The following is a 26,062-nucleotide window of genomic DNA, read 5'->3' as shown; positions in this document are numbered from 1 at the left end:
CTTCAGTTGTATAAGTTTTAAGGAATATTTCACTTAGGTTGGTCATTTACTGCAAGCTATTGATGCTATTTACTATACCTTTGGATACATTTATCAAAAAATTTTCTTTAGATCAACTGTTTTAGAGGATATAATTGGAAAGCAGAGACCACAGTATAAAGATGATACTATGGTACTGGTAGATATTTGCATGTTCAGCTATGATGTGTATTACTTTATCTAGTGATGTTGTAAAACCTATCTCATTCTAATTTTTTAGATGTATTTGATTTCTTCATCTTAAAACTTTTCCTCTCCAGCAAACCAACTTTCTGAAGCTTGCACCACTCACTAAATGAAAGAATAAAAGAAATGTAATGCTACACAAGGGAATAGATTGTTTATATTTTGAAATACTAATATTTTCTTTATTGGCCTTATTATTTGAATTATACACTAAGCTCTTGACAAAGAGAACACTAGACTGCAGTTGTTCAAATACTGTGGATTCCAGAATTCATATCTTGGTTGTTTTTGTTAAGAAACAAAATTAAATCCCCCCAAATGTTTATGATCTGCCGTTTTCTTGGTATTTCTTTTTCTTTTTGGCCAAGTGGTATGTAGAGTTAATGCCTAGTTTTGGTACTTACTTTGTTAAAATTGCAGTAATTTGTCATAGCTCTAATCTTCCATAGTAGTAGCCGTGAAAACCAACACATTTTTCTTTCTTTTCATTTAGTGAGATCAAAACGAAAATTGGTACATCACGATGGTCTCTGAAGCAGTGTAGGAAAAATGGGAGCAATAACCAAATGCTAATGAGACTTCTTTTCTTCATTAAGCCTTGTTGTGTTGCACTACTTGAGCTCAGTGCCTACATAATTACTGGTTTTATTTGGGTGCTTACTAAAGCCAAATCACTTCAGGCATGTTTCAGATGTTTGATCATTAAAATAGTATTATATACAACTTCAGTTTTTGTTGCAAAAGTGAGGCTGTCTACTTACACTTACTGCTTCTGGCTGTTTACACTGACCAAAAGTGATTGTTACATTGGGGGTATTTTTTCTTTTCTCTCACTCACCTTTATTTGAACTCAGCATTGCTTGAAAGCCATCCCTCAAGCAAGATGGGCAGCTGTGCCCCCTTCACTCCATGTTCAGGCAGTGCTGAGTGTGGTACCTGGGTAGGAAGGGCTGCTCCAGCTCTGTAGCTGGGATGCTCCTGTGACTCAGCCCACTTTTCAGAAAGGGTGGTCAGGCACTGCAATGGATGCCCAGGGAGGTGGTGGAGTCACCGAGCCTGGGGGTGTTCAAGGAAAGGCTGGACGTTGTGTTGAGGGACATGGTTTAGTGGGAGCTACTGGGAATAGGTGAACGGTTGGACTGGATGATCTTTTAGGTCTTTTCCAACCCTGGTGATTCTATGATTCCATGATTCTATGATCTATTCACTGTCTCCCCCCTCTATTAGTTTCCGTGAGAAATTTTATTTTACTTCCATCTTTGTGTGAAAGAGATCTTTAAGAAAATAAAAGGAAACAAACAAACAAAAAGGAAAAGGAAACAACTCTGGGTTTTTCCTGCACAAGCTCAGTGAGAAGACTGCTGGTCTTTGCTGCTGTTTGGTTCTAAAGCTGTCATGTTGGGATGTGATGCACATGACCAGAAGGCGCTAGAAGAAAGCATTAGGTCAGTTGCAGTGTTTTTCTAGACAAGGCTCAGACTGAAATCCAGTAGATCTCAGCCAGTGGTCCTTGTAAGTAGTTACTCTGTTTATAGAAAATGTGATAAATTCGTAAACCAAAATAAAAGTGATATGAATGTTGTATTTTTCAGAACTCTGTAATGTTACATTCCTGCTGCTCGTTTACAGATTTTTGAACCAGAAATATAAAACTGAGGGCCTTTTTTTCATTTCTGCACAGTTGCTTTTGTTGATCTTGCAGTTGAGAATGAGAATAGAAGGTGGAGCTGAGGTTATGAGTGGGCTGCTCAAGAAGAAACAATGCGTATGTATTCCCCCCAGACTGGCAACTATTTGTTTGCCTTTTATTTAGTTTATCTTTGTTCTTTTACACAGAATCACACAGAATTGTAGGGGTTGGAAGGGACCTCCAGGGATCATTGAGTCCAACCCCCCTGCCAAAGCAGGTTCCCTACAGCAGGTCTCATTTTAAATAAACAAGAGAAAAGAACCTACCTGTGTCTTAGTGTGGTAGTTTATAGCCCAGAAAAATGCAATTTTTTTTTTTTACCTATCACACACAGGTTGAATGAAAGGCTAGCTATTTATTATTGGCAATTAAAAGTAAGCATTTAAATCACAAGTGGGTTATTCCTTTTTAGCTGATTTTTAGCCAATTAAAGGTTCTTATGACATGTGTCTATTGCATTTGCTACTCATCATTAGCCTGTGTGCTCAAGTCTCTATAATGCAGTATACTAGAACTCACATTTCTTCCCCTTTTCAGAGGTGTAACTCATTTGTGAGTTCTACTTCTTCTTATGGCTTGACCCAAGGACCTTTTCTATTAATTGTGGAGGACTACTTTGATTTAATAGGGGTTGCTGTCCTGTTGGACTGATAATATAAGACTGTGGGTTTTTTTTTTTTTTTTTCTGTCAGTGTTTTTTGGCAGCAAAAAAATATATATATAATTGCATACTTAATTATCCTCATTAGTGTTTCTGATTTTGAAACTGATTCAAATGAATACTATTTTGGATTAAAAGGTTGAGCTCTGGCATATTGAAGTAGAGTACCAATTAGAAAAAGCATAGTCAGTTTTTTGTTCCTTTTGGGCGTTGTGTAATTTTATACTGTTTAGCTCTATAAATACTGGCTACCATTACACAACACGTTACATAGGAAATAGTTCTGCATTTAGAGATCACATACTGTGGAAAGAATTTTGGCTTCCTAAATGTTACCAATTACATAATCACATACATTACAGAAGTAGAAAAACTAACTGGCTCATCTGTATGTGCTTAGATTACATCTTTCTAATATTTTTTCCCATCGCTTCGTACTGCTTTAAGAATTGTAACAATCTACATTACTGCTTGAACAACAAAAAGTCAAACATTTAAGATACGCTTTCAACTTAAAAATTTTTGTTTTATCCTAATAAACCATTCTCTGGGACGACTACTGAAACTGAGCAAGTGACATTAGTGAATAACTTGGTAGTTTTTTTAGATAACAGCTTTGAAATGTTGCATTTTGCAAATTAATACTCCTCCAGTTCCCTTGGAGCCTTTCTTTAGTAGATATAAATAACTGATAACTGGCGTGTCCTGTTCTTTAGGCTCTCTGTTCCTGCCTTTATTCCTTCATGTTCTCCCTTTGGGAGGTGGGAGAAAGATGTTCTGGAGAACAGGGGAAACTTTCCCCTGAAACTAATCTTCACCTCCTTGTTCCCCATGAAGTATTCCCCATCTCCTAGAGCACCCTTTGTCATTATACCCTGACATCACATCTGGGAGAAATCCCTAGCAGGGAGTGAACAGATTCATTTTGTCGTCTGGTTTCATCAGGGTCTCTGATAGCTATCACAAAGAGAAAGTAAGGAGCATTTTAGTTAGATGCAGAGATTTCAGGTTTCAAAGCACTATTCTGAGGTGCACTGGGTCTCTGCCCTTGCCCTCTGCTGATGCAGTTCTGTGCAGGTTGTAGGATTTGCCCTCAAGCCTATTTCATGGTTTTAGGGTTTTTGTTATCAGTATTCCACATCATAACATCATGTGGAGCACTGGGAGTTATAGAGTTAATGGTCTAGTTCCAAGTATACCTACCTGTCTCAGAAGGGAAGAACAACATATCCCAGAGGAGTGTTCACTGTTCGGTTTCCCTTCTGTGTTCAGAGGGAAAAATAAAACTGTTTGCAGGATACAAGATGTGCCTTTTCCTTTTCTGCTCGTATCTGCAGTGTGTGTGCTCCCAAGCTGTCTGACCTTCAGCATTAGAGTAAGGCCATTGTGGTTTTTTTTTTTTTTTGACACACACTCTCTCTCTCATTTTATTTGATTTATTATCTTCAATTCCAATTATATTGTATTATATTGCATTATCTTGCATTCTAAAAGTAAACTTACTTTCCTCCTCACATCATTGCCGCTGTTTTGTTTTCAGGCCCATTTCCCCACCCTTTCCCCTCTTCCCCTTTTCCAAAGGTATGGCTGCATGGATCCCCCCACCCCATTAGTCACAGAACCAGGACAAACCAGCCCGTAAACCGCTGACAGCTATCAAGGTGACTTGTTGAGAACTACTAGTTCGCCTAGGTACAGCTCTCATTTGGACAAGTTAGTGTTCTTTAATTGAAAAATTGATGGAGAAGATTCTTGTTCCTGCTTGTTCACAGTTTAGGAGGCCTTGGTAAGAGATATTGGTGAAACTTGTTTCGTTAGACGAGTGGGTGCTTCAGCATTTGTTACTGGAAGATGTATTTTTTGGGGGGGAAATCTTTTCTTCCAACTGTTACCATGAACACCTGTTGTCTGAGCACAAAAGTTATGTTCCGTCTTGTAGGTGATAATAACTTCAGGCAGTTTTTTTCCCCAGCTTTTTGCAGTAGCTTGTGAGAATGTAGTATTGATCAAGGAGGTCAAAGTGGGTGAATATATTTTTTCCTTGACTCCATTAGTGACTGAAAACTGTTGTGTTAAGGTGGTATTTAGCTGGTGCTTTTGTATCAACTTGTCTGAATGTAGTAATTTAGCATAGTCACCTATTTGTTAATTATACTTGTAATGACATATCAGTTTGTGTGCTCTATTTCATATTTTTTTTTCCCCATATTGAAGGTATTTTCACCATTCTCTCATTTTTTCCTCTAGTGTTGTCTTCAGTCCTTTTAGTTCTTTTTAGTAACATATTCTTTGGAGTCTGATCAGAGCATCTTCATGTAGTGCTGTTTTGCTGTACTGCGGGTGTGATGGCTGTATTGTTTCCACTCGCATCTTAATCCTTGTATAAGTTTTACCTTTCTTCCTCTCCAAAAAAAAAGTTGTGAGGAGTGTTAAATTCTTCTTAGTTTACAGGAGCATATGAGGAGTCAGAATCTGAGCCAAAATTGCAAAAGGTTGTTCATTTTACTCTTGCTGTAATAAAATTTACAATATTTAGCTATCCTGTACTTCAGTCATTAGTTAAAACCCCTAGAGGGAGACATGATCACAGATGGATTATTGTAATTCCTCATTACTCTGATCTTTCCACGATAGCTGTATTTCTCTAGGTCACTTTGCATACCTGTTACTTGATAATTGAGTAGTGATAACAATGTTAGTGTTTGTAAGTGCCCAGTCTTTCTCCTTTTAAAATAAATCCATTTCTCTGTCTCTTCCTATTCAAAAACAGGTCAGTAATAGTGATACAGTAAAGCATCTTGAAAAAATTCATCCTGAATAGAAACACAGATCACTAGCGTGGCACTTTGCAACACATCCGGAGTATCTTTGGCTGAGCTTGCACCAAATAATCTTCATACTTGTGATTAATCAGAGATGGGGAGAAATAAATCTTCCTTTGTTTTTCAATTGCTATTAATTTAGGACCAGACTTTCCTCTTCCATAAACATCACAAGAATAGTGTTTAGTTTATGAACGAGGCAGGGAAAACAATGTAAATATAAGTATCAAATCATTGAGAGACTTTTTCCTAACATTTTTGAACCGAAAAGTACCACAATTCTTTCACGGAGATAAAACTGGGGCTTTTAATAGTTATATATAATATATAGTTTCCATATCCATAACAGGATATGGAGAGAGGGCTGAATAAAAATTTGAAGAATAAAGAGCTAGCTGTGAGAATAACAAATATGTTATTTGAACTTCATAAAACTAGAAAGAATATGATGAAAAGAAAATGCACAATACCAAGCTGCTGTACTATATTCTGGCATCCAGTTGTACAAATAGAAAATTTTCTTATGATACCTCCAATATCTGAGTAAGTTTTCACTTCTGAAGTTGTTAAGGTGGAGATTCTTAAATGTGACACAGTCTGGAGGAGGCAGACACAAATAAGTGGTGAGGAAGGGAAGAGTATGATCTTCCTTGGACTGGTAGTTTCACAGTTTGCCTTTGCATGTCATCTTTCATCTCTGTTACAGCTGGTGCTGATCCCTCCAGGGCACACAGTCCTGCACAGAGCAAGCCCAAGCCTGACCCAGTATGATAGTTTATGTAGCATCTTCTCCTTCATATCTTAGTGACATATCCTTCAACTCACTAAAAAGGAAGGTTATGAAGAAACAGTTTCAGCCTATTTTGTCTTGAGCAACTTATCACGAAACCTTGGCAAGCAATACCTTTGGAGGCAGAAATATCCAAAGTGCTGTGTGCTAGGATATTATGTAAGGCCTTCAAAAATATGCAGCATATGTATATGTAGGTGTTGCAGTGTCCTGGATGCCTAAGGAAAGATGCCTATCAGGTAAGAGTAAAGGTAACAAAAAGCCAATCCAGTCTCAGCCACTGAATACTGAGGCACAGCAAACTCAAAGCCCAGCCTATATGTTTATACCTATGTCTGTGTAGTCTGGTTATGTCCACTCAGACTAGCTGGCTGTACAGCACTCAAGCTTACTTTCTGAGTGTGATTGATTTGCAGTCCCACTGATAACCTTTCCTTGAAGTAAACCAGTTTACTTGACAAGAAACTTCTCAACTGCTAAAAGAAATTTTGTGTCCTGCTGGTGTATTCAGAACTTTTCTAGGCAGAGCATGGCAGTGTTATCCTCCTTGAAAATGAAGAGAAATTTCCTTGGCTATTATACTCCGTCAGTTCACTTTATCACTTCAAGAGTTGAGTCTAAGGAATTTTGACTGAACTTGCAAAAAGTGCATCCTTTCTTCCCGTTCTTCTAGGAATAAGATTATGGTATCTGTTTAACCTGAGATTCAAGTTTTTCTTGCCCTGTGTCTGTCAGATCAATAAGCTGTTTATGTGCACCTCCAACCACATGGATAAGGGCAAAGATCTTCACTTGATGGCCCTGAAATGCTTACAGGTGCAGACTGTTACCTTGAGATTTCCATTGGGACATCCACTTGTTCTGCTGAAAATCAGAATTGCTGTTTCCATCAGCTGTTACTGGTTTCAGTAATACAGAGTCATAGAATATCCCAAGTTGGAAGAGACGCATAAGGATCATCATTCAGAAGGAATCTCTGACATTCCTTCCCTTGACTACTAATTGATGTAATCTTTTCCAAAGTGCTGATGTTTCTTTGTCCAGGCCAAGTGTAATCAAATTCCACTGCAATTCATTTCCAGTCTGACTTAGTGGTGCTGTAGAGTCCATTCCTGCAGAACAGACTTTAGAGAAAACCTATGCCTGTTTGCTTGGACCTTTGCCATTTTAGCCATTTCTCTGGAGACAAAGCACTTTAAAACCTTGTTTTTAGAGTAGTACTTAGGTAGTTACTAGAACCAGTCTGATATATTTTTCCCTTTCTATTCTTACGGTTCCTTTTGTCATCAGCTGTTTCTGCTTGCTCTTTTATAGCTCTTTCATCAGATTTCACCTGCCTGGATACCTACCTGTGCGACCTGGTGTAGGGAACCTGCTTTGGCAGGGGGGTTGGACTCGATGATCTCTGGAGGTCCCTTCCAACCCCTACAATTCTATGATTCTGTGATTTCCCTGTCAATCTCCATTGCAACTTTTAGTTTGCACTTGCTGCTGTTTACTGTAAAATACAGTGTTTAATTGGATTGCATTTTAACGTTAATTAACATACAATTACATACCATCTTTGACTTGTCTTGGTTTCAGTTAAGTTTTGATATATCACTTGTAGTTAGCTAAATAACCGAACTCTCTTCCTATGGAACACTGCTGAGAAATATCCTTAAAGGATTCTGAAATCTCATTTTTGTCATTGAATGTATCTAAGTAGCTTGTTTTTCACTACAAAATGCATCTGTATTGTCAGCACTGTGCGTGTATTATAGTGCTGCAATTATTTTCCAGGAATCTGAGTGTGTTTGTGACTGCCATTAAGATGAACGTGTACCAGATGCTTCTTTAAAATGAAGCACTATTGTATAGGCTGATGGATGGAAAGTTTGTCAAAAGTATTCAAAGCTCTTACCAGAGATACAAAACAGCTGGAAAAAATCATTGTTATGTGCTAGTAGCATGAGTCTCTAGTTTGGCTGTTCTGCATTTTGATTATAGTTAAATTCCATGGAAGTGTCAGTCATAGCTTCTGTTATTCTTTATTTTTATGGCATTTGGAATTTCATATATACCAATTTATTCTTAGCCAGAAAATCTATTTTTTTTAGTGTGAATGTCGCTTGAGAAGCAGCATGGCATAAAAGTTGGCCAATATGAACTATATTTATTACTTCTATGTAAACGCCTTTTTGGCCAATGGAAAATGAAATGCCCTGTTGATTATTTCCCTTGTATTTGGAAAGAATAGCTTGTACAGCAGATGAGCAATACCAATTTTATTTTTTTACTTCTCTATTATGTTACCAACAATACTTGTTCTCTGCCTCAGAGTACATCTATAATTAGCAGTGTATTAAGTAAAAGTGGCACCATCTTGTTCAGCTGTGCTTCCTCCTGTGCTTAGTCCTATTATGCCTTTTTTTTGCTTTCCAGAAACCCAAGTTTCTACTAGAGTTGAGCCAACTAGGAAGAACTTAATTATTCTGAGTTAGCACCTGTCTCATCTGTATGCAAGGACTTGTTGGCTCCAATGCATGAAGTTTCTCCTTTCTAACTTTCCAAGTGCCTTTCATACTGTTATGTGATGTCCATTTATTCAGCTGTCTTTGTTATGCCAGATGTCTTTCTCTATTGCCCTAGGAAAGTCTCTCCTATTTCTTTCATTCTAGGGCTTCCCAGAGCCAGCCCAGCCTCTTCTTGGATGGGTTCTTCTGTCAGTACCAGATGATCTCTTCCCACCTTTTATCTCCCTCCCTCTGAATGTCTGGAGAGAGAAGGAGAAAATAGTCCATTTTGTGCTTCAAGCTCACCATAAAACTAAGTGGCAGAGGCAGAGAGTTCACTTCGTGACTTCATGTTAAGATTGACAGTTATTTCTGGAGGGCAGTAGGAGACTAACCCTGAATACAGTCTCACTGGACTGATCCATTATAAACACGTTTTCAAAAACTTCTTACCAGACTTGCATGAGTAAATCATGTCAGTATTCACTATATTCAAGATATTGTGAAATATGTAAGTTTATCTGTGTATCTCAAGGAAAACTGGTGGTTTTCAGTAGTTAGTTTTATATACAAATGGACAATAGGGTGGTATTGTTTGTAGTGTCACCCAGTGTTTATTGAAAAACAAAAACTTTGACTTATGCTGGTAGTCTCTCAAGCAGAAGAGCATTAGGGAAGTATTTCAGATGGAATGTTAAGGAAACTGGAATCTTCAAGCTATCTGGGTAATAGCTGAATAGCCTATTGAATAAGTTTCAGAAGAATGAGGGCTAACCTTGTGTTCTGGCCAATGCTAACTACCACTGTGTGACAAAATCTTCTGTTTCTGGTTGGGAGGGGGACTACAGTTACACAGATGGCAGAATCACCATTACCAAAAAAAGCGTCTCTTTGCTTATTAGAGATGCCTGACCAATTAGATAATGTGTCTATTAAGTTGCACCTGTATTAGAAATATAGCATGTGTTGTTATTAAGGAATGATGGTGAATTTTCACTGTTTGTGCAAAATTTGTGATTACTTCATATGTCATTTTGCCATGCAAATATGAATTTATAAATGGTAATAGAAATAGCTTGTGCTTCAGGTTTTCAAAATATCTCTTTTCCCCCCTTTTTTTGTCTTGCAGTTTTCAGTGAAGATCTACACGCCAGTCTATATTTTGTCAATGCATCTCTGCAAGAGGTAGTGTTTGCTAGCACCACAGGGACATTGGTACCCTGTCCAGCAGCAGGGATCCCCCCGGTGACGCTCAGATGGTACCTAGCAACGGGCGAGGAGATCTACGATGTCCCAGGGATCCGCCACGTCCACCCCAATGGCACTCTCCAAATTTTCCCCTTCCCTCCTTCAAGCTTTAATAACTTAATCCATGATAACACTTACTATTGCACAGCTGAAAATCCTTCAGGGAAAATCAGAAGTCAGGATGTTCACATTAAGGCCGGTAAGCACAGCCTTTTTTATGTCTGAAATGGGCTTGGGGAGGGGGGAAAGTTCGGTGTTTTGAAAAGTAGTAGCAATTGTAAATCAAAGGAGTTAAGGTGAGAAGAATAACCTCAGAAATCCTTATGATTATTACTTGAAATAGTGTATTCTTTTTCCTTTCTTCCTGATTCGTTTTTGCTTTGGTGGTGAAAAATTAGTTTTCCAAAGATCATGATCAGCTGAGCTGAGCAAAAATGAACCAGAAATGAAATTTTTAATCAGACCATGCTTACTGATTAAAAAGCTGTGAGAGATAAGGATGTAGTCTTTGGGTTTTTTGAAACAGTTGGGGAAAAAAAAAAAGTAAAATGCTTGGCTGATCATGCCTCTTCTTAGGTGCTTGTGTTGAGTTGTGCCTTCTTTTGAGGAAGAAGCTTGTGTCCTTGATAATAACTTAGGTACAGGTGTTGTTACCTAGTCAGTACTTGGTGTTTGAGCTAAAACATGCAAATTAGCATAATGATTTGTATCTGTTTTCTTGTGCTGACTGTATGCAGTCTGAGTGAATAAGTAGGGAACTACAGTGGGATCAAAATCAGGCCTTTTGCTGCAATATGTAAACACGATTGCATACTTTCTGAAGGTTTTGTCTACCCTCTTCAGTTAATTAAAATATTCAAACAAACAAAAGCTGCTTTGGAAGCTGACCCTTGCCTAATGCAAATCCGTGTAGCCTTTGTTGGTGGTGGAACTGTGAGTCTTTTCTCAGAAGTGTCTTTTCTTTTGAGATACGCCTTCACAGGATTCATGGAGGGATAACTGTGAGCAGTTACTAAGTAGACTTGACTTCATCATCTCATGTGGGGATTTATTCTACTCTTTTTAACAATGAACTAACATTCAGATATTTGGAGTTTGTAGGAAATTGGAAGGTAAACTGAAAAAAGAGATTTTAAGAATTTCATTTATCTTATTCACACTAAATTTAGTGTGAAATAGCGCTTATTTTCTTTTACAAGAAATAACTATGATAACCAAGTTTGCATGTTACATGTATGTGGAATTCCTGTAATGACTTATGCTTTCCCTGAAAATACTTCATTGTTCACAGACCAAGAAAGATTGAATTTTTTTCAGCTGTTGGGATAACTTTGATGGATTTGCTAGCAATACATCTGGCAGAATTATATTTTATGAGAACATATTTTTGTCCTTTGCAATTTGTTAGTTGGGATAGCAATTTTTCCCAATATATAGGAAAATATTCTGGCAGCTTTTTCTTTTTTGAAATGTTAGTTTCCAATATTTATATTTCTTAGATAAATAATTTTGTTAGCTGTGATTTAATGCTCATTCAGTTGGAGAAGCATACAATATAGATGATAGGATATGGCTATATCTGTTGCACAGCTTTCAATTTTTTCATGGAACTCCAGAAGTCTTCCAATTCTGCTTGAGAAATGAACTTTCCAAATGGAAGCAGGATGTGCAAAAAGGCTTTACAAGAAGTATGAGTTCTGCTCCAGAAGTAATGCCTCCTATTTTTATTACGTTGGCCCATTATATCAGAGGTGGATATTGGTGATATGGAAATAGATGTTGAAACTTCCCGCCAATATTTCATTATGTTTTGTTGCTATGTGATAAATGGCAGCAGAAGGGCAGTCTGACAAAATGAGATCTGACATGGGAGTGTGTGTGAGGCAAAGGCATGTCACTGTATATCTCCATGCAGAAAAAATGGCACCCATTAGCACTCATTGATGGTTGCTGTACATCAGTGTAGACCAAACACTGAATGTGAGCACTGCGAGGCAGTGGGTGATGCAATCCAGCAGTAGTGACAACAGCAGTAAGTCACCTCCACCAATACAGATTTTTATGAGCATGGCATGGAGGCTCTTGTTCATTGCTGAATGAATGCAGAGAGCTAGTGGTGGTAACTAAGTTGACAAATAGTGTTTTGTAGCTGAGAATTTGCTCTATCAAATAGTGATATTGTGCTCTTCGTATCTGTTGCAGCTTCCACGAAAATAAGTAGGAGGCATTACTTTTGGAGCAATGTTCCTTGGCTCACTTTTTTTAGCCCCCTTTCTTCTCCTTTTTGGCTTCTTACCTTTGATCCATTCATTTGAGATGCTGCTTCATGTGGATAGTGTGCAACTTAGGTAACAAATTAAACATGTTCCCTTCCTTCTTAAGAGCTAGTATTGTGCTCTAGAGCTCTAACTGGGCTTGATAGCAGATAATAGTTACTAGTGAGTCTTACCTTGAGTAATTCTCTGTCACAGGAAGCCACAGGAAGATACAATTTTTGAGGAAATTTCCTATGCATATTAATAATTCATTCTCAGTCAGCTTGCAAAAGCCTGAAACTAACTTACTTCCTTAAGATATAAGATTATGGCATTTATAAGATTTCAAACTTGCAGATGATAGTATTTGTGTTTTTTTGAATATAACTATTACACACAATGATCTCTTCCCCCCTCTCAAAAAAGAAAACTACCAACTAAAACAAAGCAGAAAACAAATGACAATAAAACAAAAACCAGAGTCAAACCCAAACTCAATCTTCTTCCAAGACAATCCTGCATGGGAATAGAGGGGTGTGTGTGTGTGTATATATATATTAGAAAGAAGGCTGAATTTCTCGTACAAACTCATGATTCAGAGAACTGGGATTTTCAAGATGATCAGCAAGTCTTTCATGGGAGCCATTTATCCTTCGGAAATAACTGAGGGCATCTCTGAAACCACAATAATGTAAACTTTTCAATAAGAAATGAATAAGTCTCTTTTTAGTTTTTGTGCCTCACAGATACTTTCTGTTCACTTACCGAAATGATCAGCTGGGCAGTAAGATTTAAAAATTTGGCAGATTTTCAAAGTAAGAGACCTTTAGCAATGTGCTAGTGTATTGCTGCTAAAATGAAAAATAACTAAGGAGCTGCTTCATGCCAGGGTAGCCACAGTTGTGACATCATTATTATTAAAGGTGCTTATAATATCTGTTCTGCCCAGAGTGTACTTACAGTGGAGTTAAGAAATTCAATTTCTGATTCAAAATTTTGAATCAGTCTTTTGTTGTTGTTGTTGTTTTGTTTTGTTCGAATTCAGTGAATGATTGCATTGTAGAAGGTGGATTTCTCTTGATTTTATTTTAAGCGATATTTAGTTAATCATTAAATGCATTTACTTCTTTTTAGTGTTTCTAGCTGCTCCGTTGATACATCCTGTTTGGGATTGAGACTGGGATAGAGAGCTCCAGTCTTTCTTTCTGCAGTGGTTGCACTGGTCCTGAAAACTTGCTACTGTTTGCATTTGTGAAAAACAGTTACATTCTAGTATGCTGACTTCTTTTTTTCTTTAAAGACATTGAGTAGGAATGACCTTTAAAAATTCTAGTGCTCCTGGCATATATCTCTTCAGTCTAGAGTGAATGTGGTTAAGTGTAATGGGTAGAGCATTGTACGTGATTGTGGGCAGGGTATATGGGCAGGAAATATCACTGTAATATGGCAATTTCACATTGCTAATTTGGTTATATTGCTGTGCTGGAGTTGCCAATAATTTTTACTTTCAGACCTATGCATGCATTAAACACACGTGTCATTTTACCTTTTTTTTTGCTGAAACTGTTCCTCACTTGACCACTGTCTCTAGCTCCTTAACTACATTGGCTGTGGTAATTTATTTTCTTGCACCTTGGTCCTACAATACTGTACAGATTTTACATTAATGCTTGTCCTTCATTTCTTACCCACTTAGATGCTATCCCTTACAAGCGGTACTACTTCTCTCCTCTGCCTTCTTCTCTGTTAATCACTGCTTACAGATTTTCACCACTCCTTCATTGTGTTGTTTCAGTGTTAGAATTTTCCTTCTTTCCACTTATCTTACCAATGTAGTTTCATGTCTTTTGATTAATGCTAGTTTCACGTGAAGAATTTTCCCTGTTCCTTTTTCTTCTATTTGGCTATTAACTTAATTTTCTGTTTGCTAGTCAACTCAGATCCTGGATCTTAATGCTTCCATATGTTTTTAAAACAACTCCCAGTCACAGCTACTGCTTTCTTATCACTGTCTTATTTCTCTCCATGCTGGCAATTAAATGTGGTTCTATCTTACCTGCTATAATTTCTCTGTGTTTCTGAAACACTGTTGTTGGTGGTGGGTTTTTTTCTTTTTCTTTTTTTCTTTTTATTTTTTTTCTTCTGTCACCTTCATTGATTTTCTCCTTTGTTTTTCACTTCTTCAAAATCCTAAATGACACTGTCCTTCTCTTCTACCCTTTGGATGCCTTTTTTACCTACAGTAGTTGCATGTAATTTGTACTCCTGGATAGAGTAGAAAAACCATTTGTGATGATAAATATGGCACGAGAGACAAGAGAAGTAACGGAAGGTGTAACACAATTCACCCATAGAGTTTTGCAGTAACTGCATATTTATTTCTCCTTGTTACCAGAATTAGGAGAGGAACACAGAAACATGACGAAATACAGATTCTGAGTAAATAGGAAGATCTGGGAATTGTACTAATTCTCAAAACTATTAGTCTTGCAAAACCATCATTTAAACACATTTAAAAAATCACAACCTGAGGAATCTTGATGGGGGAATTTTGTATTAGATGGGATGTGTGATTATGACTTGCTAATGGAACCTACTCCTTTCTTTTCAGTTTTACGGGAACCCTATACAGTCCGTGTGGAGGACCAGAAAGCCATGAGAGGCAATGTAGCAGTGTTCAAGTGCATTATCCCCTCCTCTGTGGAGGCATACATCACTGTTGTCTCATGGGAGAAAGACACAGTCTCGCTTGTCTCAGGTAGGCTCTTATGATTTTCTTTCTCAATTGGCAGAAGTGGTTGCTGTCTTTTCCCCAAAATACCTGCTGTTTACTTTGAGTCAGTTGTAGACTCGTATGTCACCCTTTCAGTAACATATTTCATATTAGTGTTGCTGCATCCTTATGACTGTATGTGACATGAAGGTTTTAGACAGCCTGGCTTTTTCTAACATGCTTGAGGGGATACTAACATGGTTTTTGTTTTACACTAGATATAAAATCAGCTTCCTGGTTGCTGTGACAGTGGGCTTGTGGTTTAACTTTGATAAGAAACCCTTACATGCCAAATAAATTTGAGTGTCATAAAGCATGTGTTGAGTTGTACTTGTTTTTCAGTAATAGTGTTACTCATGGATTAGAAGAAATTCTGAGTCTAAATTTTGTTTGGTTATCTTTAAATGTGCTGTGTAACTGGTATTCATGCCTTCATAGTATTTTTTTTCTCAAATACCTTCATAGGTAACTCTAGAGGCTTAAGCACGCTGTGAGCAGTGCTACAAGGCAAAAAAATTCAAGTACAGCAATAAATTCTAAAAGTTACATGCATCAATTGCCAATGTGAGGCAATGCTCAAGAAGTATAGGGATTTCATGCAAAGAACATCCAACATTATAAAGCTTAAACGTTTTAAGAAATTCACAGGAGGCTGTATGTATGCATAAAAGTATTTTCACTGTGGTACATATCCAAATTATATATTACACTCAGCACTTCTGTTGTTACTCATACAAATGATTTAAAAGCAGAAAGTTGAAGTATATTTTTTCAGGGCAGTGAAGAATGGAAAAAGTAGTTTAAGTTGAATGTTGCTGCAGAGTGTATTTAAGAATGTGTTTGTGTTTATGATCCTACAATATTTAGAAACGTTTTTGCAATTCTCAGTGCATTAATAATCTTTCCTTTCCTTTCTGACAAATGTGACATTGATGAAAATACGTTTCTTTATGACTCATGTTCTAGATTTTATTTCTCTGTGTAGTTTATTGATTCCTTTGATTCCTTGTGTAAGCTTTCTTTTTTTTTTTAAAAAAAATATTCTTTTGGGAGTTATATTCCATATAGTTCTCTAAAGATTTTGTAACTATTTAAGTACCATTTAATTCATGATCACTTGTCCTACACTTGTGGCACACTGTTTAAGTTTGTCAAGTCCACTTTTTTGTGCTTCTGTATTTTGATCAGGCATATATTTTGCCCATTTGCCACTGGGCAAAATAAGCATTGCCACAAATAGGTTTGTTGTATCTGTATTGTAGGATTCACCAACAAATAACCAACACTGAAAATTCATAGTTAATAGACAAGTAAGCTTTCCATTATTCTATTCGTAATGGTACAGAACTGTGATTAAGGTTATCTAATACAACAGTGGATGAATGTATTTATGTCCTTTTCTGACAGATGATGCACATACATCTGCATGTGAAAGAAAAGAATGTGTACATGTACATGGTTAATTACCAAAATATTTTCTCAAGTTTATTCATTCTGTAATAAAATATGCCTGCTTTCTTTTCGGGAGTCAGGGTAAGAAGACACAGGTCTATAGGGAAGAAAGTGTGGCATCTCTGCAGACCATCGTGACTACTGTGTTTAAAATAGTTTATTTCTGGTTAATCTATCTTGATTTTTATCCTTTAAACTTTTGGGGGATAAACGTGCATAATGAAATTTAGGTCTATGTACTTGCATCTTTTTTTTCTTAATGCCACTTCTGACTTGGTTGACTAAGCTACAGACATTAAAAATCTATTAAAGCACTTTGAACACTTAAAAACCAGTTTTAATTATCTCACAGTCCCGTGATTTGACAGTTATAAATCTAAATGGAGATAAAATAAAACTCATTAAAACCTGCTCTTAAAAATCTCTGTTTAATATATTGGATCATGTTACAGAAAAGATTTAGTTTTAGAGATGAAATCACAAGTTAGATTACAGGTTGATGCTACCTGATGTGCAAGGGCAAAAGTGAGATGGGAAAATATTTATCTAGTGTAACCAGAATAGCTGCTAGATTAGTTTGTTCACCACTTAAATGCAGGTTGATAGTGAGCCTGCATGTGTTTCATAAAACCATTGCCTTGAGTTTTACCTATAATAAATTTTGCAATAATCTGGCCATGAACTCAAATGGTAGATATTGATCAAGCTTGTCTTCTTAGAATGCCAGTGCTGATGAATAGGGTACTAGACCTAACACAGCTATTGAGCTGTTTTCTACTAATGATCAATGTTCTGAGGAAGTGCATATCCCTGCTTATACACACATTATAAGTAAGTTAGGGTTTTTTGTTTTGTTTATTTTTCCAGTGGAGAAGCTTCATATGAAAGTAATACACAGACAAACTTCTGAAAGTCTTAAGTCCCAATGTAGTAATTCCAAGTATAAATTAAATATTTCATACATCTGTCTGTGTGTAGTCCAGTTCTGGCTACTAGAACAGTGAGATTTTTGAACCAGAATCTTTTCTTTCAACAGTTTCTTACTGTTTTAGATGTCATTTCTTTCTGTGGAAATCAAACATTTCAAATAAAAAGCAAATTTTTTTATATTTCTTTACAGCAGAAAAGCAATAATTAAAAAAACAAACGAACAACAACAAAAAAAAACACCCAATGAACTAGTTTTTAGAAAGTGGATTTAAGGGGCATATTCCTTGTTTGTTTTTTTTTAAAGTATTATTTATTTATTTATTTTGATATGGCAGAATACAACTGCCTTTGTATTGTATGCTTAGTTTTCAGGGAGCGCAGTGGAATGTTGTAATTGAGGTACATAATAAAAATGCCTGGGCAGCTGAACTGTATGTTGTGCCTCCAGGTTGTCGCAAATTGTGGGTTGTAACCTAGAAAGACATGAAGCTAGACTATTTCCAAGGGGTGTGATGTTAGATCAGGCTTCTGCTCAATGAAGTGGAAGGTGGCAATGTGGTAAGCCAATAATATTGAAGTCCATGAAATATCCATGTTCAGAGACAGCTGTGGACTAAAAAAGTGTACGTGTGTCTGTCTCCAGGGAAATGATCAGGTAGCTGAGATTTGAGGTACCTGAGCTCCTACACTTTGTATTTCTATATGATAGTAAATCTGTGGCTAAAAAACATTTTCAGGATGTCTTCTTGGAGCAAAGGTAGTGTGGAAAAAGAATTTTAAATCAAGTCAAGAGCGATTGTTAGGATGAATCTATTCTGGGGAAAAATGGAAAACATCAACTCTCAACAATAAAGAGACAAATAATTTCATGCTAGGAAGAACCATTTTGAATAATTTTTAGATTAATTATTCAACTATCTCTGCTAAACACAGCTGTGCTGCACATCGTCATGATAGACACATAAGAACAGCAGCAGACTTGCAGTTATCAGTCTATTAGAAATGCATGAAATGTATAACTGTCTCAGTGTCTCATACTAAAATGAATCAGACATTTCAGTGGTGTGTGTCTTGCCTAACAATCTCTTAAGTCCCAGTAAAATAGAAAACCAGCACTAATTTTGAGACGTCTTTGAGGGCTTAGCAAGTGCAAGTTATCACTGCGCAAAGATCTGCTGCTGTATCTTCAGAAGCCATTTTCAACTCTTGTCTGGAGAGTTCTATGTTGTCAGAAGACTTTAAACAGAGTCTGAAATTCATGTGAATTATAAATAGTGTAATGATGTGCAGTTTTCTGTCCTGTATTTGCATCAGTCACCAGCTCTTATTTGTTTTCATTAGATGACACTAAATAGAAAAGCTTAAATAATCCTCTAATGCTGTGTGACTGATAGTTGCATGCATGTTGCTTGTAGGTCAAGTTTCCTTCTCACTCCTCTCCTTTACGTACCATTCCCAAAGAAATAGTCTTGAATCAGCGTTGCGTTGATCTTGTAACCTCTGGAAACAGTACAGGTCCTGCAGGACCAAAGAATGCATCAAAGCATTTCTTGCATCCAACAGTCATAAAAACAAGGGGTATAGTATAGAAATGTGTCATGGTGCAGATTGTGCTCCTGCTTCTGTTGAGCGACTGTGAGGCAGATGGGAGACTGGCGCTTGACTTGTAGTAGTAGTTGTTCTTCACACACAAAACTGTGAAGGCTGGGATGGAGAAGAAGGCAAAGACAAAATAACTGCTGATTCTGCTTTGTCTGAAAGGAAAGAGCAGAGTCCGTTCATGTGTTAATTAGCTCCAGAGAGCAAAGAATGAGTGTGGGTATAGAGGAAAGGAGAGCAGAAAGGAGTTATTAAAAATAAAGGTTGGTATAAAGGGATAGAAAAAAGGGAAAGGAAGAACAGACAGAAACAAAGGGAAAGACTGAAGAATAAATTTTGGTCTTTCATTGCATACTGTGATACTGTGTTTTCTATCTGGATGCCTCCTGTCTTGGTGCTGGTAACTATGAGATGATTTTTTCCATGTATCTGAATAGCTTCCTGCCAAGGGCAGGATCATGAATAGGTCATGCCCTGACCTTTCTGAATTCCCATTTTCCTATCTAATGACATACCTTGCAAGAATCTGTCCAATTTATACACAAAATACAACTGCTTAAAAAAGGCAAAAAAAAAAAAAAGAGAGAGAGTTGAATAGTAACAGTAGTGCACAATGGCATATTCAAATCTGCACAGAAAGAATAGCAGCTCAAGTGAAAGGTGTGTAAGCATGAATGGAACACAGCTCCCTGAAGGGTTATGACAGACGTGCAGATGACAGCCGATGAGCCTTTCAGTCAGCACCCTTTGAGTGGGCCAGAAATTAGACACACTGGACGACGACTTGAAATGTCATTGTTGTACAGTGACCTCCATTTGATTTAATGTGTTATATTATTTATTTACACACCATTCCTCAAATCTTGTCTTAAAAGGCTCGGGGGCTGTTGGATCTCCTCCTGCACAGAGGGCTTTTCTGAACTGCTGTGGTTTGCAGCAAGCACCCGGTGTTTGCCAGAAGTTAGCTTGCGGTGGCACGAGCAAAATACAATTATCGTTTCTGTTTACACTGGGGTGGAGATTACAGTGGTGATTCTGTTTATACAGAGCCTTCATTCTTTTTCTTTTGTTTTTCAGCCATGAAGATGGCATGTAGTGAGAGGAAAAAAATAAGTCTCTATAGCGAGTGGCCCTGTGTGCAAAGTCCCGCACTTAGAATTATTTGATTGATGATGATCATATGGATTTTTTTCAGCCATTTGCTTGAGACTATGTCTAGGAGAGATGAGTTGTGGTCTTGATTTGGTTTGGTGTCTGGGCTTGCATGGGGTTGCTAATCATTCAGCAGGCATGTAACCTATTCCACTGACTGCTCTAGATGGAAGCTCTTTTCTAAGTCTGGGTGCAGTTGTATGCAGAGTGCAAGTTTTTTTACACTTTATCAATGTATATATAAGAAAAAAGCTCTGAGTGTGAACTATCTTCTAACAGAAATACGGCAGGTGACACAGAAAATTAAGCAGCCAGCCTCCTGCATCTGCTGAGCTTACTTGACACACTGGAGAGCTACTGTGTGTAGTTTTCAGAAATGTTCAAGTCAGACTATAGATATGTTCTTACAGTAGCGTGGATTTTAAGCTTTCTGAGGATGTGTTAAGTGCAGATGCCTATCTCTAAAGAAAATATACAGCTTCTTTGCTTTCTTTTTCAACAAAGCTGTTTTCCTAAGAGACTTAGGAAAAAGTCATTTGCTACATTATTTAAGAAACGTCTTGTTACCTTATTTTTTCCAGAGAGCGCTGTTCTTTTGAGGAGAGTGTTTCGTAATACTAGCAAGTGAAGGCACTATAAACATAGCACTTCCAGGTTGTGCAAATATTTTGCACCCGCTATTTTGGCTTTTCAGGTTGTATATTAAGGAAATGTTCTCAGAAGCAGTTCTAAGGCAGTGGCACAGGCTGCCCAGGGGAGTCCCCGTCCCTGGAGGTGTTCAGGAGCCGTATGGATGTGGCACTGAGGGACGTGGGCAGTGGGCATGGTGGGGAGGGAGGGCTGGTGGTTGGACTGGGGGATCTCAGCTGTCTTTTCCAACCCTAATGATTCTGCAGTTCACTGTAAACCAAAATTGTAACTGAACAAAGTGATGTATTTTACTGTTCCTTAGAAGACTTTTCTTTAGGCTTCTTTTCAGGCTACAGGCCATGTTTGTTTTCCACGATGTTGCACTTGGAATGTTTTGATCAGGCTAACCATCTAAAATTAGTGCTGGTGGCTTGAATGCTAGGTTTTCCTTGGCTTTGTGGGGGCAGCTGTTTAGAGTGATGAAAATGGAAAGTGTCTGACCCACATGTCATAGAGTTGTGTTTTGGTAGTACAGAGGAAGATAGGCAGACCATATGCAGGGGAGTGTGCTGATCATTTAACCAGCACAGGGAAGCATGCATGTGAAACAGAGGTGTTAATATTAGAGAGGCTATTGTTTACCTATCGAAAGGATCTTTCTCATTGTGAATGAACATCGTGGCTGCTATGAGGGTGTAGAACATCAGTGGGTATTTGTGACAGAAAGGAGAAAAACTTGTCTGAGTGGCAAAAAAACCCTTATGTTTTGCCTGAAGCAAAGCCAAAATGTGCTCAGGCTAGGGGTGAGATATGTTGTAATTTTTTTTTTTCCTCTGCTGCTCTGTTATGGATAGCTTCCTGCTACCATCAATTCAAAGCATCCTTTCCCTCTACTCAATTTAAGAACAAGCAAAGAAGCAAACAACAAAAAAAAAATGTCACGAGAGCCCTTCAATCCTTTCTCTATTTTTTTTTTTCCTCCTTTTTTTTCCTTCTTTCTACTTATTCAATTAATGAGCATGAAATCATGATTGGATTCAGGCCCCCTTCAGAATTACTTCTTGTACTCTTAGGAATAAATTGAAAAGAGAGTGTAAGAAGGGGATTGCAGCTCTTCTTCCTGCTTTAGGGATTCAGCTACCTGGATGTTTTCCTTTGATATACATGTCCCTGTTTCTTTCTTTCCTCCTCTCTGTATCAGTGAGCGTGTGTGTGTGTGTGTATAAACTCACATATACTTATCATGGCTATCTATAGGCCCAAGGATCTGTTGGACCATGCATAACATTATCAAATCTGATGCCCTAACTGTTCTGTTTTACCACCTTGTTATTGATGTCGCCAGTCATGAAGAAGTTTCTTTCAGCATGGTTGAATTCAGTGGCACATTTAGCCTCTCACTGGAAAATATCTGTCACATTATTGTCCCTCCGGATGTACTGGAAATTTCTTTCATTTTCCTGGGGAGAATCTCATTTTTTTCATCTGGCCAGATTTTCCTAGCCTCAATTCCTGCAATACTAATTCCCTTTGAGGTTTGTAAAACCTCTAAATAAATGCTGCCTACACTTTAATTACTGTGATGTTTACCAGGTCTTTATTAAAGGCAAAATGAGAGCAGACTGACTGCTAACCTTCACAGGTATTTGCTAAGCAATTTTCGATTTTGTCTTTGCTCTTTGTTCACCATTCTTCAGGTTTTCCCTGAATTCAATATTTGAAGCAATATATATATATCACCTTGGTCTAATATGCAGGATTTGTGTGTGTCTGTGATATTTAGATAGCAAGACCTAGTGCTGTCAGATTTAGTAGCAATGGTCTAGGAGCTTGAACATATGCAAGTGAATCAGTGTGCTGATTTTTAGGTCTGATTCTGTTATTTCCTTTCAGTTTTATTTTTGAAATGGTGGTCATAGCATTTTTTTATACTCTGCTCTGCTAGTGGCATGTGACCTCGTCACCTTCTTGAGCAGTAATGGATAAATATATGACCAAATTAAGCACTGCATGCTTGGGATTTCCCAACAAAACCATGTCTAACTTGAGCAAACTGCCAATGAGCTCTGACAGTCTTGATGTGAGGGAACAAAATCGATGCATGAGAGTCATTCTGATGAACGCACTCTTTGCTGCCCAGAGCTCATTATGCCATAAAACTTTTGCCTGTGTATGTAGCTTAATTGAATTAAAATGTCAAAACTATCACCAGCCATGTGGTATTATTGTTATTTTGAATACATCAAGGAGACTCCTGATAAGTGATAATGGAAGGAAAAGAGAAGTAGTGTGTTGTAGCAGCTTGCTGATTTCCAGTGAAACAATGTTGTACATTACAGTGCTATCGCTGTCGATAAATCTGCAAATTTTTGAAGGTAGATGGCCATACAGATGCTCATTTGCTTTGTCTTCCCTGTTGAGAGTCCAATTATAACTGGAAGGTTCATTAGAAGAATGACTCACTAGAAATAAGTGTAATGTCATTCTGGTAGATCTTGGATTAATTTCCTGTGACATCAGTGTCTTATCTCTGCTGCTTCACCTGCATTGCTAAACTATAGAGACATATTTTAAGAGTGGTATGCATGATGTTTCATCAGAGGAAGTTTTAGTTAGAATTAAGGACATTTTTACCATCGGTGAGGTTGGGCTGTGCAGTTGTGCTGTGGTGGTAGATGAAATCTGTTGTGATGTAGAAAGGTGGAAGATACAATATCTGTTTGTTGAAGTAAACAGTAGCTGATCCAGACTATTTGGTTATGCTAGACAAGTTAAAACTAGTGGATTTCTTATAGAAGTCAGAGTAAGAAAGATGAAAGATTGAACTGGTGAGAAGTTCATTTTTCCTACCAAAACCGAACTATTTTCACCAGGAAAAATTTCTGCAATTAAAATTGCAGTTCATGTTTGTGTGGTTTGAAATAAACTCTCCGTGTTTTCACCATTTGCTCAAATACTGCCTGTACTGCAGAAGTCGAAATGCTTAGTGAAGGCCATGGAGACCAACGTGATGCCATGCTTTCAGCTGGCGGAGGAGTGTGATCCACAGACCTGTCAACAAAAGCAGGTCAGCGGGATTGAGCAAGGAAAAAAAAAATCAATAAATCTTTGAATTAATCATGCAACTGCCGGAGAGAATTATGGGTGCATGCAATGAAGGATGTAGGTATATATCTATGGCAGCTTATTCTTTCCTGCCTCATTGTGTCCTTTCCTATCTCTGCAAGTTTTCTCCCCTTCCCCCATCTGAATGTTCCCATATTTATTCCAATGCCATCATGGAATAGTTGCTGCTTATTTTTAAGTGACTAGTTCAATATGAATCAAAAGAAATCCCTCTTACAGTTCTCTCTCCACACTGCCACTTTTCTCACTGACTTTCTGCGCACTCAGTATGAATTAATATAGGAATTTCACCTCTGCATAAAAATAAGATTGTACATCTTGTGCAGTGAACTGGACCAAAAACAACTGCTGCTTCGGTGAACAGAGGAGTTAAAAATTCATGCCCATACTGCTGATGTCTCAGGTGAGTGGGCATCCTCCCTGAGCCCTTTTGCAGCAGCACGGAGGAGGGTAAAGCAATGACTGGGATGGGGCTCAGCCCCACTCCTGGGTCTGCCACTAGGGCAGATCCCCAGGACAAGGTCCTACCCTGGCCTCACAAGCAGCTGTGATCAGTAAACATCATTACTAAGGGAACATCTTGAGCCCTGCTCTTCAAAGCTGGGCTGTGGTCAAATGCAGCCACGAAGAACTAAAAAGGCAGCTCTGGAAGGAGAAATCTGACACCAGGGATATGCTTGAGAGGATTGTGAGGAATTCTGAATTAAAAAGACACGTCCTCTTGGTATAGCTTTGTTGCTTCGACTCTATGCGTGGGTTTCATTCTTTCCACTTTGAAGGATACAGTTCATTGCAGTGTCCTGGAACTGGGCTCAATACAGCTTCCCCATGAAAAAAAATCGGTGTTCTACTGCTGCTCCACTTCTGGCTTTGGAATTGAGAAAAGCTGGTGAAATAAATGCTCCAGTGCTTTTAAATCCTCACCTCCTCAGAAGATGATGCTCTCCTGCCCCTCCTCTGTGCCCAGGCCAACTCTCCAGCTCTAGAACTTGGTCGCGCTTCACCACAAGGATGTCTCATTGGCTCTCTGCCCGGGGATTCAGTCTGGCTCTCTTCCAGCTGGGGAATAGCCCAGTACTGGGTGTTCACTTTGACTGCAATTTCATTTTCCTCTTCTATCCATTGCTTTCTTTTTGAATAGATGGTGATATTCATAAAATCCCTGAGAACAATTACCCCCCTACTCATGCAGGGTCAGGGTGGCACTGTTCAGGGATTACATATTCCTGCAGGGAAAAAAAGATCAGACATACAGCTCTCTTGTTTTTCAATTGCATACCTAGGGGATTTTTTTTTTCCCAAAATGTTTTTCGCCCTTCCTCATTAAAAGATAGCACCAAATTCTTGACACACTTGGAAAACACATTTGACTTCAGCCATGTAGTAGTTATTTTTTAATGTCTGTAATAAGGAGAGAAATAGAATAGTCTTCCAGGGACAGATAATTTTTTTCTTTCCTCTCTTTATAAAATATACTCCCTAACTGCCTCTAGTTCAATGCTGTTGTCTAGTAAAACACCTTTGATTTTGAAGTGACATATCCCATACAGAAGAAATATTTTATTTCTTAATGCTATTTCTGTAAGTGATCCCCCAGACACTGCCTGAGTGATAATAATGGAAAAAATCTTTCTCTGTGCTTTTTAGGTTTGCATTTGTTTTGTGCATGTGGTACCATTTTGTCTGCAGTGAGGTCTGAGAGTCCCTTCATGTACTCTATTTTCTCTTGATTTTTCACATCTTTCCTGACAGTTTTTCACTCAGCACGTACAAGAAAAACATTTAATTAAAAAAAACAACAACAACAATTCAAAAACTGAAATGCCGGAATTCATTTCTGGAAACATATAGCTATACTGTAAATAAAATGGAAGTGTATAAAACAGGTTTGAGGGTTTTTTTGTTTTGTTTTGTTTTAATAGATTCTGTGTGAGGAAATACTGATTATAGTTACTGTATTCTGACAGCAAATTCTGTAAAATAAACTGTAATGTTGTATTTAAATGCAGACATCTTATGGAAGAATCTAGAAAAACAAGGAGATTAATGAGCTACACAATCTTTTTTTATTCACTTAAGTGTTTTTATTTTTATTTCATAAATACACTGGATATTTTGAAATCTTTCTTGCTGAAGATAAATTAAACATGAATTTTCTTGGAAAATCCACAGATTTTCCAATATCCATAGAGAAGGAGAAACAGAACTGTCCTT

At 37.7% G+C, this 26,062-nt stretch overlaps 1 protein-coding gene across 6 annotated transcripts in view; it reads left to right on the top strand.

The window, feature by feature from the left end:
• The window catches only part of DSCAM (DS cell adhesion molecule), a 461,629-nt gene that overhangs the window by 74,886 nt on the left and 360,681 nt on the right, over positions 1–26,062 (top strand). For all 6 annotated transcript variants that reach the window (XM_048966682.1, XM_048966667.1, XM_048966692.1 and 3 more), the window contains 2 exons: positions 9,813–10,130; positions 14,798–14,944. In XM_048966682.1, coding sequence (XP_048822639.1) covers positions 9,813–10,130; positions 14,798–14,944 — 465 coding nt within the window. The remainder of the gene's footprint in view (positions 1–9,812; positions 10,131–14,797; positions 14,945–26,062) is intronic.

This window comes from Lagopus muta, chromosome 1 (assembly GCF_023343835.1).
Source record: "Lagopus muta isolate bLagMut1 chromosome 1, bLagMut1 primary, whole genome shotgun sequence".
NCBI lineage: Eukaryota > Metazoa > Chordata > Aves > Galliformes > Phasianidae > Lagopus > Lagopus muta.
This window is presented reverse-complemented; position numbering and strand designations above follow the sequence as displayed.